This window comes from Diabrotica undecimpunctata, chromosome 6 (assembly GCF_040954645.1).
Source record: "Diabrotica undecimpunctata isolate CICGRU chromosome 6, icDiaUnde3, whole genome shotgun sequence".
Taxonomy (NCBI): domain Eukaryota; kingdom Metazoa; phylum Arthropoda; class Insecta; order Coleoptera; family Chrysomelidae; genus Diabrotica; species Diabrotica undecimpunctata.
Window position 1 is genome coordinate 26836685 of NC_092808.1, and position 16131 is coordinate 26852815.

General features: G+C 33.1%; 1 protein-coding gene across 1 annotated transcript; it reads left to right on the forward strand.

Annotated features, from left to right (window-relative positions):
• The first annotated feature begins 1225 nt into the window (after nucleotides 1–1225).
• On the forward strand, nucleotides 1226–2443 carry LOC140444264 (uncharacterized). Its single transcript, XM_072536010.1, has one exon. It carries the CDS (start codon nucleotides 1226–1228, stop codon nucleotides 2441–2443), a length of 1218 nt encoding a protein of 405 aa, XP_072392111.1.
• Nucleotides 2444–16131: the final 13688 nt, after the last annotated feature.

Consider the following 16131-nt stretch of genomic DNA (forward strand, 5'->3'; position numbering starts at 1 on the left):
AAATGGTTATTCTCAAATTGTTTATAATCATAAAATTTATCAAACTTATAACACTGTAAATTGTGGACAATTGTGTTTAGATTTTTTAAATAAATACCCTTTTTAAAAGAATATTCTTTTATTTACTCTATGATTATCGTTTGAACATGTCGTACACTTTTGTGTTATCTGGAAGAGAATCGGTGTTATCAACAAAAATTTACCCACCAATTATTTTAAACGAAAATGAACAGTATGTACTAGGTTTAATAGATTTCATGTCATACAATACAATTCCAAATGTAGACCAAACAAACAACAAGTTTTATATAGATGGTTACGATATAACGATTCCACATGGTTCTTATGAAGTCGAAGATCTTTCAAATTATTTAACTGAAAAAATAACTGAATTAGAATTAAAAGTAGATCAAACACCAGATAAAGATGATACAGAAATTAATAAAGGAAAGAGTCAAGAAAAAAATAATACAATTGGTAAAGGTGTGCCTAGAAAAAATCATAATATAGATCAACCTACAAGTTTGATATTGAGAATTAATAACAATACACTCAAATGTGAAATAAAAAGCAACAAAGTAATCCATTTTGAAAAACCAAATACCATTGCTCCCTTATTGGGATTTATACCAAAACGGCTCTCACCTTTAAAGACTCATGTAGCTGAGAATCCTGTGCATATCACAAAGGTTAATTCTATTTGTGTGGAATGTAATCTAATCACTAATTCATACGTCAATGAAAACCAAGGTCATATCATCCACATGTTTTATCCAAATGTCTTACCGGGTTACAAAATTGTGGAAATTCCAAAAAAGGTAATTTATTTACCTGTCACAAATAGATATATTGATGAAATTTTCATTAAAATAGTTGACCAGGACGGTAATCTTGTTAATTTCACACGAGAAGTTATTACGTTAAGACTACATTTAAAAAAAGTATAAATAATGGTTTTAATTTACAACTGTAGCAAATTTAATCCAGGTGTGGACAGTGTATATAATATTAAGAGTGTTGATAAAAACATTAGTGACAAGCAGACTCTCAAACCGTTGACAACAGAAAACAAAGTCTTTTTAACCTCACTAGGATTTAAAATAAAACACAACAACTACGACAGTGACAGGGAAAAAGAAAAGAAATACTTGGTGTAGAATAAAGTTTTTTATTAATACTAGAATACTAGGGATTTTCTTGAGGTGTACTTGTAAGAAGAGTGAATATGAGTTTTAACATTTTAAATATTGGAGATCGTGTATTGGTTGACAATTCAGTTGTGAGTCGAGAAATGCACAGTCATTTACCCTATGCCAATGCAACTTTTAATCATTGTGATGAAATAAGAATACCAATTCAGACTCAAGATATATACACCCTACCTTCTGAGAGTTATCTGTATATTGAAGGACGTTTAACGAATGATGGGAATGAAAGCAATACTTTGCGCTTTATTAATAATGGTTTGATGCATTTATTTGATGAAATACGATATGAAATTGGAGGCTGTGTAATAGATAGAGTGAGAAATTTAGGTATAACAACGACAATGAAAAACTATGCTTCGTTCACACAAACTGAATCTAATCGATACAACTGTATAGGTTGGAGTATTAATGACACACCAACAGTTGCTGATAAAGCAGGAAATTTTAATGTTTGTATTCCACTCAAACTTGTACTTGGATTTTTTGAAGATTTTACAAAAATTCTTATTAACATACGCCAAGAACTCGTATTGATAAGAAGTTCAACTGATTTAAATGCAGTAATGTCTACAGTAGAAACTGAACTGAAACCAAAAGTGGAAATATTTAAATTAATATGGAAAATGCCTCATATTCAAGTGTCCGATTCAGAAAAGTTACGTTTATATAAATTTATTGAAAATGGGTCCAGTTTGGAGCTTGCATATAGAAGCTGGGAATATCATGAAATTCCTCTACTGCCTCAGACAATGAAATTTAACTGGAATGTAAAAACTACCAGTCTATTGGAGAGACCACGATTTGTTTTGTTTGCATTACAAACTGCCAAAAAGAATGCAATAAAAGAAGAGAACAGCTATTTTGATCACTGTAATCTTACAAACTTAAAGCTATTTCTAAATTCTGAAATGTACCCGTATGACAATTTGAACTTGAACTTTAGTAAAAGACATTATGCCCTTGCATATGAAATGTATGCACAATTTCAACCGTCGTACTATTACAAATCCATAGGAGATCCATGCCTTACTATGTTACAATTCTGTGCTGTTGCTCCGATATTTGTTATTGATTGCAGCAGACAAAATGAATCAATTAAATCAGGAAGTGTCGATATGAGAATAGAAATAGAAACTAATAAGAATATACCAGCTAACACAACTGCTTATTGTATAATTATACATGACCGTATTGTTAAATATAATCCTCTAACCAATGTAGTTCAAATGTTTTAACTGTAGTTCATCTAATGAAGCAAATCTGTACTTTGGGTTTTTAAGTATAAATAAAAAGTTAAAAAAAAGTTTACTCTTATTTAACACCCTGTACACAATAAATATTTTCATAACCTTGTTGACATAAGTGTCTAATTGGGGGCTAGACTAGTACCAAATCTGAAAGCTGTTCAAGACCTGTTCGAGACCTGTTCAAGACCTGTTCAAGACCTGTTCAAGACCTGTTCAAGACCTGTTCGAGACCTGTTCGAGACCTGTTCGAGACCTGTTCAAAGCTGTTCAAGACCTGTTCAAAGCTGTTCAAGACCTGTTCAAGACCTGTTCAAGACCTGTTCAAAGCTTAAAACATGTGGATGATATGACCTTGGTTTTCATTGACGTATGAATTAGTGATTAGATTACATTCCACACAAATAGAATTAACCTTTGTGATATGCACAGGATTCTCAGCTACATGAGTCTTTAAAGGTGAGAGCCGTTTTGGTATAAATCCCAATAAGGGAGCAATGGTATTTGGTTTTTCAAAATGGATTACTTTGTTGCTTTTTATTTCACATTTGAGTGTATTGTTATTAATTCTCAATATCAAACTTGTAGGTTGATCTATATTATGATTTTTTCTAGGCACACCTTTACCAATTGTATTATTTTTTTCTTGACTCTTTCCTTTATTAATTTCTGTATCATCTTTATCTGGTGTTTGATCTACTTTTAATTCTAATTCAGTTATTTTTTCAGTTAAATAATTTGAAAGATCTTCGACTTCATAAGAACCATGTGGAATCGTTATATCGTAACCATCTATATAAAACTTGTTGTTTGTTTGGTCTACATTTGGAATTGTATTGTATGACATGAAATCTATTAAACCTAGTACATACTGTTCATTTTCGTTTAAAATAATTGGTGGGTAAATTTTTGTTGATAACACCGATTCTCTTCCAGATAACACAAAAGTGTACGACATGTTCAAACGATAATCATAGAGTAAATAAAAGAATATTCTTTTAAAAAGGGTATTTATTTAAAAAATCTAAACACAATTGTCCACAATTTACAGTGTTATAAGTTTGATAAATTTTATGATTATAAACAATTTGAGAATAACCATTTGAATTAAAGTATGATATAGCTTCCAACGGTGGTCTCAGATTACCAAAACTATCAAAATATACGACTTTGGATTTATTCTTCTTGTAAGCTGTCCAATGAGTTCCAGGACCGTCTTTATTGTCTAAATTAATAATTCCACTCTCATGTTGCCAAATTTTTTTCGGAAACCCATTTCTCATCATTACACCTCTAAAATGTGGGATTTTCATTAATTTTGCATATTTTTGTAACTCTACATTTGTCAAAGCATGTTTTGGAATTTTTATTTGATCCATTTTCTTATTCATAAAAAAATACCCATTCCACTTTTATATGGTTTCAAGTATAAACCTTTTCCAATTGCCAGTGCTTCCATTTTACGATTATGACGTTGTTTTTCGAGTAAATCTTCTTTAGCTGCTTTTGCTTCGTTAATAGTTTTAACGATAGCTGATGTACCCCCAGCAATAGTGCCCAATGCGCTCAACCCAGCAAAGATCGGTATTAGAGGTAATATACCCCCAGTTTTTGGAACTTGGATTACTCGACCACGTGGTTTTTTAATGTTTTTGTAGGATTTCACAATTCGTAATGCTTGTTGAATAGCTTCCCTTAACGTTCTTGGTTTGCTTTCCAATAGTTTCTTTCTAATGTCTCGAATTACTCTCAATAAACTAAATGACTTTTGCTTTGAAATTTTTCTTTTAGAAGATGAGGAGGAGGATGTGACCTTTCTTTTAGTGCTGTTTCTTGTCTTTTTCTTATTACCAACCATCTTGACTGTTTCCAACCAACTACCCATAATACACACAACAACAAGTCTTTATTAAAAAAAAAAACGACAATAGAAAATGTAGCATATATTAATTATTATTAATTACATAAAAAAATTTTAAAATTACTGTCTTCGAACGTGGTTGATTCCTTCGATTGGAAATGGTAGCGGTCTCCTTCCCAATGGGTAATCGGCATCTCTATGGGGTTCTAAATGGTTAAGCCTCCCTAGTTGTTGTGCTTGAACACCCTCATCTCTTTGCCGATACCTACTAAATTCTCTCGTGAAGAGTCTTGTCCTGGCATTGTCTCTTTGCTTACTATGGAATTCAACAACACAACTCTTAACTCCCATTTCACTGTTATCTTTACTTTTTTTCGCTGTTGAACTGTTAACACACAGCTTATTAACAACGATACAGATCAGACTGAATTAGTTATTGGTATATGTGCGTATATATATAGATAGTATCTACATATTTTTTCATTATATTTTTTAATTTAATACAATTTACTTATTATATCTTAACTTTTTTCTTAACTGGATCATCATCATCCTCATCTTCATTGTTTATGTCTCGTTTTCTTTTTTGGGTATTGTTTAATAAGTAATTTAAGTTGATTTTTGCTTTTTTGACACCAACTACATTGTCATCAATTATTTTTCGTTTTTCTCTTCTTTTGGAAAGAAGGTCATCATCATCATCAACAAAATCATCTGTAATGTCCACATCCATATTATTTTCTAATTGTTTTGCTCTTTTATGATTTAAAAGCTTTTGTTGTATTTTTTGTTTATTTTTTTTTACATTTTGTTTGCGTTTACTTGATTTGGAAATAGTTAATCCTTGGAGTAATAAAGTACAATGGTCTATATTTTCAGTTAGTTTTTCTAAATTATTTTTAGCTTTGTTCAATTCTTTATTACAACTTTTTGTTACAGCTTTATATTTAGTAGAACCTAGACCCATACCTAATTTCACTTTTGCTTTCATTGCACCAGCTACACCAAGTGCTGCCAATTTTTCAGAAAATGCTGTATTTTTCGATCGAAACTGTTCAAGAGCTTTTTCACCTAGAATCTTATCAGCCTTATGTCGTTCGGATAGATCTTTATTTTGAGAATATGCAATATCATGTTCACGACACGCCTCGTCTAATCCATTTATTCCCCTATCTCCTCGTGCTAGTCGTTTCTGTAATTTGGTGCCGGGTCCACAAAACCTATAACCTCCAGGGATGTGCATTTCGAAAGGTAATTTATTAATGACAGCGTTTAACATATTGGTAGCGTACTCGTAGACGATTTACAAATTAATACATAGTTATTCTAAATATAAGTCTTTATATATTTTTTCTCTTCTTCAGACAACTGACCTCACATTTCACCAAACATACTACTTGGTATATTTTTAGCACCAGATCTGGATCTCAAATATTCTATGTAGTCACAGTTTATACAATTCCTATTAGATATTTCAGTCTCCCCACCACACTTTGGACATTTATACTTTACTGGTACAGGCATACTTATTTTTGGATAAATAGATGACTTGGGTTATTTTTGTCACCACCAAATTGTCTAAATATACTTTTTAAGTAACAATTTACACAAAGTGTATTTGGAATCTCAGTTTCACCACCACACTTTGTACATTTATATGTCACAGGTACAGGCATATTCAAAGGGCAAAATAAAAATGAGCTTTATGTTATATTTACAGCTATTTTATTATTCTAATTTTTTATCATGCGATTACATTATTTTTGCGGTCTCTGTCTCTTTACATACATTCTACTAGGTATATTTTTAGCACCACTCTCTTCCTTGTACACCTCTTCCAATTCACAATTTATACACAGGTCATTTCGTTCTTCAGTGTCACCCCCACACTTTGGACATTTATGTTTCACAGGAACAGGCATATTTATTGTTCTCACTCACAATTTATTTGTTGTTGTCGTTGATTCTCTGAAAAATGGGATAAACTCTTTCTACAAAGGCACAATCGGGACTAAATTTTTTGTGATCTTCGATTATATTGTCATTTGATTCCCATTTGTAAATCTCTACGCCACACTTGAAACACTTTACTATATCTTCCACTTGGAGAAAGTAAAATCCACAAGCAGCTAACTCTATTTCAGATTTATTCCCCTTCCAATTGTTAAAAGTTGAGAGCCTTGAATAAAACTCGTCTAGCATGTACACCTCAAGACACATCTTGATTACTGACAAAATTTTGCTGGATACATTTATTTAAAATAAATAACTTGTTTCAAAACAAATAAAATTTATAGTATCAATCCAATATTGTTTTATTTACATCTACCCACATATATCATTAAAATATATATATACACAATAAAGCATTTATGTGATACATAGTTATTTTTCCTTTTCCTACAAGTTTCAAAAGTAAAGACTAGGCAGGCTAGGCTAGGCAGGCTATACAGATATATCTAAGCATCGTACACAAAAAAAATTTTGACGCAACAACACCTAAAATATTTCCAAGTCTCAATACAAAATTTATTTTTTCGATCACCCTGTACAAATTTAACGAAAAGAAGAGGAGATGAAGCGATAAGCGATGAGTTTTGCACTCGACATACAAGGTGGTCCACTCAAAGACACCCCCTCTGGTCATTGTCGACCGATTCTTTTACTTCTTCAGGACAGGTAAGACAAAGAAGAGACAAGTGTAAAAACATACAGGTAACGTAGGTGACAATTCTTCGGCTGAGAAGAAGAGATCTAGAGATAAGCGACTAGTTCTTACGACCCTCTGGTCATTGTCGATCACTTCTTCGGGAGAGAAGAAGAAGAGATCAAGCGATAAGCGACCAGTTCTTACAACCCTCTGGTCATTGTCGATCACTTCTTGTACTTCTTGTACACCCCCAAGGTCAAATCATGGCATCGATACCTTCGCATCGGAGACCCTGATGGACAGGTTACCAAAGTGATTCAGGACCCCGCTTCCTTATCTACTTAGATTAATACCTTTCATTATGCAAAACAACAGCTGGCGTTACTTGATCAGCCTCATTTTAAATTATTCTTCGTTATTTAAACAATTTTCTTTCCTGAAAAAGCAGGCAACAATACACAAAGGAATACAATCAATTTAACAAGCATTATTATATAAGTAAATATTCGATGTATCGGTAGCACCTTAACAAAAATTTGCTTTTCAGTCACAAAAAATGACAAATTCTTAAAAAATAAATAATTAAAGGATAAATTATATTTTTATAAATACAGTTTTATAGTTGTACTATTATACATGCCAATTAAACTAAACTAAAAGGAGAAAAGTTTTGAAATTCACGGGTGTCTGGTTATTTTGCGAGGCAGTGTACAATCAGAGAAAAAGGTTTTAAAAAACCTGTTCTTTAACAAAAAGCTTTTCACTTGTTTGTATTGCAAATAAGCTACAAAGCAGTTTTGAATACATTTCAAAGCAAAAATTTAATATTACATAGTAATATTTATATTTTGTCAAATATGCAGAAGGATATTAATTCTTACTCAAAGGATTGTAATATAGTATTGTTGAAGCATAGCATAACATAAAGACAAAACTTTTACAAAAGCAAATTTACATCTCAGTCGTTTTTTCGTACAAACTGGAAAGTGAGAAATGTTATTTTGCTTACATATTTTGTAGGTAATGAACACCCATTTTACACAACGTAGTTTTTTATTATACATTATTCTGAAAAGTGTATAAAGTTATATGAAACGCGCAGTGTGAAAATTAAATTATGCTGCTTCAAAATAGCCGTACATTAAAAACATATTCTACTTATTTTATTTTATTTATAAACTTATATATGTAAACATTCAATCATAAAAATCCTAACATTGTACGGAAACTCTTGTTCCACTTCTAGCATTGTACCCCTTTACTGTACAATCTCCGAAATAGACATAATCGTCGGACTTTGTATAAAAGAATTGCTGTACAATGTTCGAATTTCAATAAGTAACCATTCGTCAAAGTTTGGAAGAATATGACAGATATTGACACACAAACATCTTCCCTATATGTTGGTATAGTGATGTACTACCTATCTCTTGAAGCTTTAAAATGTTTCACTCACATTATTACTCTATTGCAGAACAAATTCTTATTATTCATATTTTAGTTTGACACAGCCTTTTATCACATTGGCGATTCGAAAAAGAAGAACTCTTTATATAAATAGAAAATATCAAATAATTAACAAGTGTGAAATGTTCGATTTTTGATTTGGTGTGTCGCTTGTCAATAATAATCGATTCGAATCGATGAACGTTTCGATAATCATTGTTAATTTTGACCATTTCGGACATTGTACAGTTTGGGGGTACAATGCTAGAAGTGGACAATAATTTTCGTACAATGCTAGGATTGTTCAATTTCGGGCATTGCTCGTAACATATACATATACAACATACCGGGTGTGCCAAAAGAAAAATGAGGAGCGAATATTTCGCGAAATTTACACATCGGATCAAAAAACTGAGAAAAACGTATTCAATATTTTTCAAAAATCTATCGAATGATACTAGACACTTCCACCCCCTAGGGGTTCCGCAGGGGGCAACTTTAAAACCTTAAACGGAAACATCAATCCTTTTATTGCAGATTTAGATTTCTTATAAAAAAATAAGTAACTTTTGTTTAAAACATTTTTTTTAACTCTTGATAGATACTTCTATAGCCCTAAAAGAACTATTTATCCAAGTACCCTAGGAATCCCAAAGTCAGCTCCAAACTGGTTCTTGAGTGCAAGAGAGCACTTATTGATGTTGCGAAGACCAATAAGGTTATCTTGGTATGGGTACCGGGACACACAGGCGTGGAAGGGAACGAACGGGTTGACGCCCTGACAAGACAGGGCTCATTCACTTTGTCGGTGGGACCCGAACCTAGAGTGTCCTTCAGTACTGGTCGGGGTAGTCTTCTTCTGCGGAGGTTCCAGGCCAGTAGTGGAGGTATGAGACAGGCTAGGCTCTACATAGTGGGGCCATCCAAGTCCACAACTACTTAGAATTAGTTCTAAAGGATGTTACAAGACCATGTGCGTGTCAAATGACAGGTATCTTATAGTAAAACCCGGACTAAGTATCAGAGTCAATAGAATAGATTAGACAGACTTCAGTAAAGCTGTGTGACGTGTGAAATTGTCTTGTTTGAGGCTAGAATGCGTTAGTATCAGTAGCAGTAGCAGTAAATAAAAATCAAATACAAAACTTACCAACTCGCAGATGTATTATTTGCGACAGTTGTCATGTTACAACCTAGGTGTCCACTTGGGGAACTATAACAAGCACTTATGTTTATTTGGGATGAAGGAAAAGAAGTAGGGGTGCAATAAAATATCATCTTGATCATCATCAAGACCGGTTTTATTGTAGGGGGAACTACTAGAAAATTCTTATTAGAATAATAACATGTTTACAGGGTAAGTATGAGTCATATTTATCGTAACACTTGTATTATTGCTCTTAGCGCTTTAAAAGTTACAATTTTTTAATTTTTTCCTAAAAAATAATAGCATTATTATTAATGTTTTATATATTTTCACTTAGCCTGGTTTTTACTTATGTGCTACAATAAAGGTGTACGTAATGAGGTAAATAGATACAAGATATATGATAAGCTAGTTGATTACAAATAAATGATGACATGTATACAGCAGCGAAAACTGAAGACTAGGTACTAAAAAAATACTCAATTATAAGCCAAAAAGCTAGACAGAAATTACTGAAAATCATTTTTAAACGCTATCTCTATTACCAAAGGCAAGTAACTGAATATGTATGTGAAGTAAAACAAATATAACACAATAAACACAATAAAAAATATGTAGGATTCAAAAAGTATTAAAATATTTTCAAATATTGTATTAAATATGCTTTCTGTATGTCTCATTCTTACTTTCTGTTAGCTAAGATGTTTTTTACTCACAGAATTCATCTAAAAACGGCGTAAAATAATGTCCAAATTCATGTAATTTGTTTGCTATACCTCCCAGGAACACCTATAGCATTTTTGTGCTATAGATGTTCCTGGGAGTCGATATATACCGAACTGTGGTTTACTTATGAATATTAATACAGTCAATGAATCGTATAAAAGAAATATTTACAAAAAACACCTTTAGGTAACTTATTTCTAAAAATATTATGTTCAGAATTCATTGTATCTATAATAGGAACGTTTGCAACAGCTACACACTATTATTCAATCTTCAAATTTCTGAAAAACTTTTTCTAATTGTTTTTTGTCCTCGCTAGTATCACCACATCATTCGTGTACTATATGCACTGTTTTCTGCTATTTAAAATAGTCCTGTTTGTGCTCATATTTAATCTTCTTACGATTTGTTCTAATACTAGGTTGAATAAATTCGTTGATAGTGGATCCTCTTGTTTTAAACCTTCATTCACTATGAACTGTCTTGAAAAGCTTCCTTCCATTTTTATCCTATTCATGGTATTCCTAAGCGTCATTCTCACTAGCCTTATAGGCTTTTCTGGTATTTTTAATCTTCTCATGGCCTCATATAGCATCGTTCGATTTAGGGAGTCATATGCTTGCTTAAAATCGATAAATAGTACACTGGTATTCTCCAATCACTTTATCATATTTTAATAATCTTTTCCTAATAATTTTTTAGACTACTTCTAATAGTGCTATACCTCTATAGTTTCCGCACTTTGTTTTGTCTCCTTTTTTATAGATAGGACAAATAAGAGCGGTATTCCATTGTTTCGGAATTTCTTTCTTTTGCCAAATTATTACAGTCAAGTGAAATATCCTTTCCTTCAATCTTTCACCACCTTCCTTAAAAATCTCAGCTGGGATACCACTTTCTCCTACACTTTTGTTATTTTTTAGGTCTCTTATTATTTCTTTGACTTCATTCAAAGTTGGTTCCTCGCACGTCCCTTCTTCATCTTCTTGCCAATTTACATTTACAATTCACATTTCCCTCAAGTTCCTCTTGTTGGTCTGTATTTAATAGATCTTCGAAATATTCACCTGGAAGTAAGCCTTCTTTGTTTCTGCAATACTGTGGATTATTCTTTGTAGTTTCTCTTGATTTCTTAATTTCTTGGTAAAAATTCTTTACCTCTTTGTTTATGTAGGCTTCTTCTATGTTTTTTAATTGCTTTTTTAGCTGTTCTCTTTTCTTTTTTCTGCAAATTCTTTTCACTTCCCTTCTTCTTGCCACATAGTTTTCGAAGGCATTTTTGATATTTTCTGTATCTCTTTGTAGTTTTGCCCTGTTTCTTCATGCCAAAACATTCCTACATTCTTCATCGAACCAGTCTTGCCGTCTTTTTATATGCTCTCTTCCTATACACTTTTCCGCTGCTTCCGGCATGGCTCTCTGTATGGTCTGCCACTCTTCATCTATATCCCGTTTGACTGGATTCTCTAGTTTTTTATTTATTTCTTCCTCTAGTTTGTTTACAACCTGCTTCTTTTGAAGGCTCTCTAATTGGTAATTTAATCTATTTCTAACAAGTTTTGGTATTATTGGTAGTTCTTGTTTTAGCTTTGCTATTATTAGTGTATGGTCACTGTTGGTATATGCCCCTATGTAACTCCTGCAATCGATTATTGCCTTATGTTTGCGTTCAATTAGGACATGATCTATCTGATTTTTTATTTTTCCATCGAGAGAAGTCGATGTTACCTTAAACCTTATGAATGTCTTTGTGATCAAACCTTGTGCTAGCTATCTTCATTTTGTTCTCTGTAGCAAATTCTATTAACTTTTTCCCGTTTTCATTTGATTCCTTATGTAAACTTCGTCCCCCTGTTATTCTTATATATATTTCCTCTTTTCCGACTTTTGCATTCATGTCATCAATGATCATCTTTATATCGTATTTCTGTATACTCCCTATTAGGGTGCTTAGCTTTTTGTATACAGCTACACAACATTAAATATATAGTTTTATTTTAAATTTTTTGAGTTTTTTTATTATGTAAGAAATACAATATGTTTGTACTGTAATGATGTTACTTTGTTATATATTTGTGACCTAATAGACACCAACGTTCCCATTTTGGAATGGAACATATTTTTTTTGATTTTAAAAAAAACCACATGTTTTTTTTTAAATCGGAGAAGACCAGGCAGGTTTCACAGCGGGGAAAGCATGCTTAGATCACATTTACACGGTCGAACAACTGATAGAAAAAAGAATGGCAAAAAATAGATCCGTCCATCTGGCTTTTGTTGATCTTAAGAAGGCATATGACTCTATACCTAGAACCAAGCTATGGGAAGCAATGGAAGACATCGAAGTTCCACGAAGATTAATAAACGCGGTAAAAGCACTCTACAAGAATAACGAAGTAGCTATCAAAACGGGCAATAGAATATGCAGTCCATTTAAGACGACAAAGGGGCTACTACAGGGTTGCTCCACATCCCCCACCCTGTTCAAAATATTCCTGGAAAAAACCCTGAAACCATGGAAAAGAAAGACGAAGGAATGGGTATACCAGTAAGTGACGAATATCTATATACGCTAAGTTTTGCCGACGACCAAATAGTGATCGCACAAGACGAGGATGACCTCAGTTTTATGATGAGAAAACTGGAGCAGAAATATACAAAGAATGGGGTGGAAATAAACCTAAAGAAAACTGAATACCTAACAACGGAGAATACAGAAATAAAACAGCTGGAAATAGACGAAGGTAAACAAATCAAAGGAACAGACAAGTATAAATATTTAGGCTTCATAATATCAAATAAAGGAACAACGGAGGAAGATATAAAAAATAGACTAGGACAAACAAGAGACTGCATACGAAAATTGAACCCGGTACTATGGGATAAGAACATCAGCATGAAAACAAAGAAAAAAAAATATAATACCATGACAAGAAGTACCCTCACTTATGGGTGTGAAAATTGGACAATAAATAAGAAAACCAAAAACAAAATAAGAGCAACAGAGATAGAATTCCTAAGGAGAAGCTGCAGAGTAACAAGAAGAGATAGAATAAATAACATGGAGATTAAGAGGAGAATGGGAATGAACTCCGACATAATAGACTACATCTAACAGAAGAGGTTAACCTGGTACGGACATGTCAGAAGAGCAGACCAAAATCGGTGGATAAATAGAATAACAGAGTGGAGCCCGATAGGAAGAAGAAAGAGAGGCAGACCCCGAAGATCTTTCAGAGATAAAGTGGACGAAGCAATGAGTAGAAGAAACCTACAGAAAGGGGACTGGCTAAACAGGAAAAATTGGAGAAAACTGTTGAGAGAAGGAATACAGTAAAAACTGTGGAAATCCTTGTATATATATGTTTTTTTTACCCCATGATGAAAGATACCCCAATAACATCTTTTTTATGGATAGTTGTGATTTTTTGTTTTTTTAGTTTTTAATGATTCGGCACTTAAAGGGTTAATTAACCATAATATTAAACTTAATAAAAAATCTTATTGACAATCTTTATTTAAACATTTTTACCTTCTGTATACATAAAATCAATACATAAAAGTCAAATGGAAGCTATCAGTTCAATATACATTTTCTTATAACAGTAACGTTGTTTTTTTATGGATGCCACTTGCATCGGAAGGACAATAAAAACAAAACGACCCACCGCGCCTACGTTTCGTCTTTGGTTTGTTTTGTTTCTCATCCAGTCGAATCGAATGATTGATCGGCTACATCTATCTTATTAAAACCGTCGAAGTTATCCGATCCTGATCTGATCCGCTTCAACATGGAATCAATCAAGTAAAATGTTCGATATTGTGTTACAAGTACGCTAAGGACTCGTATGTACGGTATGATCGTTTAGCTCTCGTGTCTTGTCTGGGTGTTTTTTATACAGAAGGGTAATATACTTTTTAATTACTTAATGTTCTTAAAAAATATGCATGCAATGCTACGAGAAATGAATTCGTACATATTATTTACCGTAAATAAATTAAGGTCATTTTTTTTTCAGCGATATTATTGTGGTATTTTCGTCGGGTTTCTAAGTCGTAAATAATGTTTGATTATCAAATGTAATTTTTTTTTTAAATAATTTTATAAAATATTTTTATAAATAAATATTCCAATAAACATTAAAATTGACTCGATATAAAAATAATTAAATCATGTCCAGTTCATACAGTTATTTATATAGTTAATCGACTCGATCGTTGCAAACAAGAAGACTTGTGAACTACCCGCATAGGCTCGCTGGTGGCACTCCTCCGTTATATACTTGATAGATTGGACCTCGCCGCAGCTGCCTGACGGTGATGGTAGCTTGCCCCATTTGTGCAACATATCTGCACATCGACCATGTTGAGTTCTAATGCGGTTAAGTGTGCACCAAGTCTTACGTGGTAGGTCAAATTCAGGAGGTGTCTCTGTGATGCAAGGTATGGCTGTATTTTGTTAAGCTGCCGACCTTCATGGATCCATTTGGTGATTATGTTAAACCCTGTGGCTGTGGCTGTGGCTGATTCTGCAGTTTGTATTGGAGATTTTCTCGAGCGCAGTCGACTTTTTGTTGCATCTTCTATATAGTTCTGAATCGGTAGCGCCGTGTTGCAAGGATCTGGTTAGATTCTTTGGTAATCAGATTGAGTCATGGTAGTGGAATGTCGCTCAGCACTGGTAGCCAATGTGTTGGTGTAAATTTGATTACTCCAGTGATTCTTCTCATTGTGTTATTTAGCTGGACATCTATCTTTTTAACGTAAGCACTGTTGATTCATATTGTCGCGCAGTATTCAGCTACGGAATAAACAAGAGCTAAGCCTGAAGACCTGAGTGTGGATGCTGATACCCCTCATGTTGTGCCGCAGAGCTTCTGAATGATGGTATTTCTGGTTTTTGGCTTCTCGGTAACTGTACTTAAATGTTCTCTAAAACTTTACGCTCTGTCCAAGGCCACGCCTACATATTTTGGATGTTTATTGTAGTTGAGTCGTCTGTTATCAAAGTGAACTTTAAGGGTTCTTGACGCCAGATTGTTGTTTAGGATCGGTCTTGGAGGCATTGGGACGAAGTCTCCATTTTTTAAAGTAATTTCCCATAACCTCTACGTCTTCCGTAAGAATCTCTGTTTGGGTTGGTGAACATAAAAGAGATGCTTAAAATAGATGTTATATCTATTCTAAATGAATTTTAAAAACTGATAATCATTGTTGGAATGTAATCATATTGTTAGGTAGGTACCTATACATATTTTGAAATAAATAATACTACTACTACTACTACTAAATAAACGACTGATAGCATCTGCTATCAGTCGTTTGATATTGTTGTAGCGTCGACAACTAAGTTCCTAAAATTATATTGAATTACAGTGAAAGTAGATAGTGCGAATAAAATGTCACAAAAACCATTATCAACTGCAGAACTGTAAGATATTGCTAATAATTTATGGGATTCCGATGATAAAGACTCTCCTGAAGTAGGTGGCATTGAAAGTGACTCTGAAATTGAAGATCATCTTTCGGAAGCAAGTGAAGAGAATGATCAACAAATAGTATTGAGTGATAATGAAGAAGAATGTGTAGCTACTACAAGTTCTCAGATTTCAGAGTGTGTAATTTTTTAAACTAAGGATGGAATTAACTGGAAGAGTCAACCACAACCGATAGGACATATCCGATCCTGCCACATAATAAAAAGCAAAGTGTACAAAGTAATGTTAGCCCCTGGTCAAAGTGTAGATGATCCTGTTGATTTCTTTTGTTTGTTTGTGGATGAAAAAATTGTGAACGAAATAGTGAATGTACAAATAAAGAAGCCGAAAAAGGCCTGGGGATAGAGAACT

What these genes read in the sequence shown, in the direction of transcription:
- LOC140444264 (XM_072536010.1), top strand. Translation starts at nt 1,226, where the DNA reads ATGAGTTTTAACATTTTAAATATTGGAGATCGTGTATTGGTTGACAAT.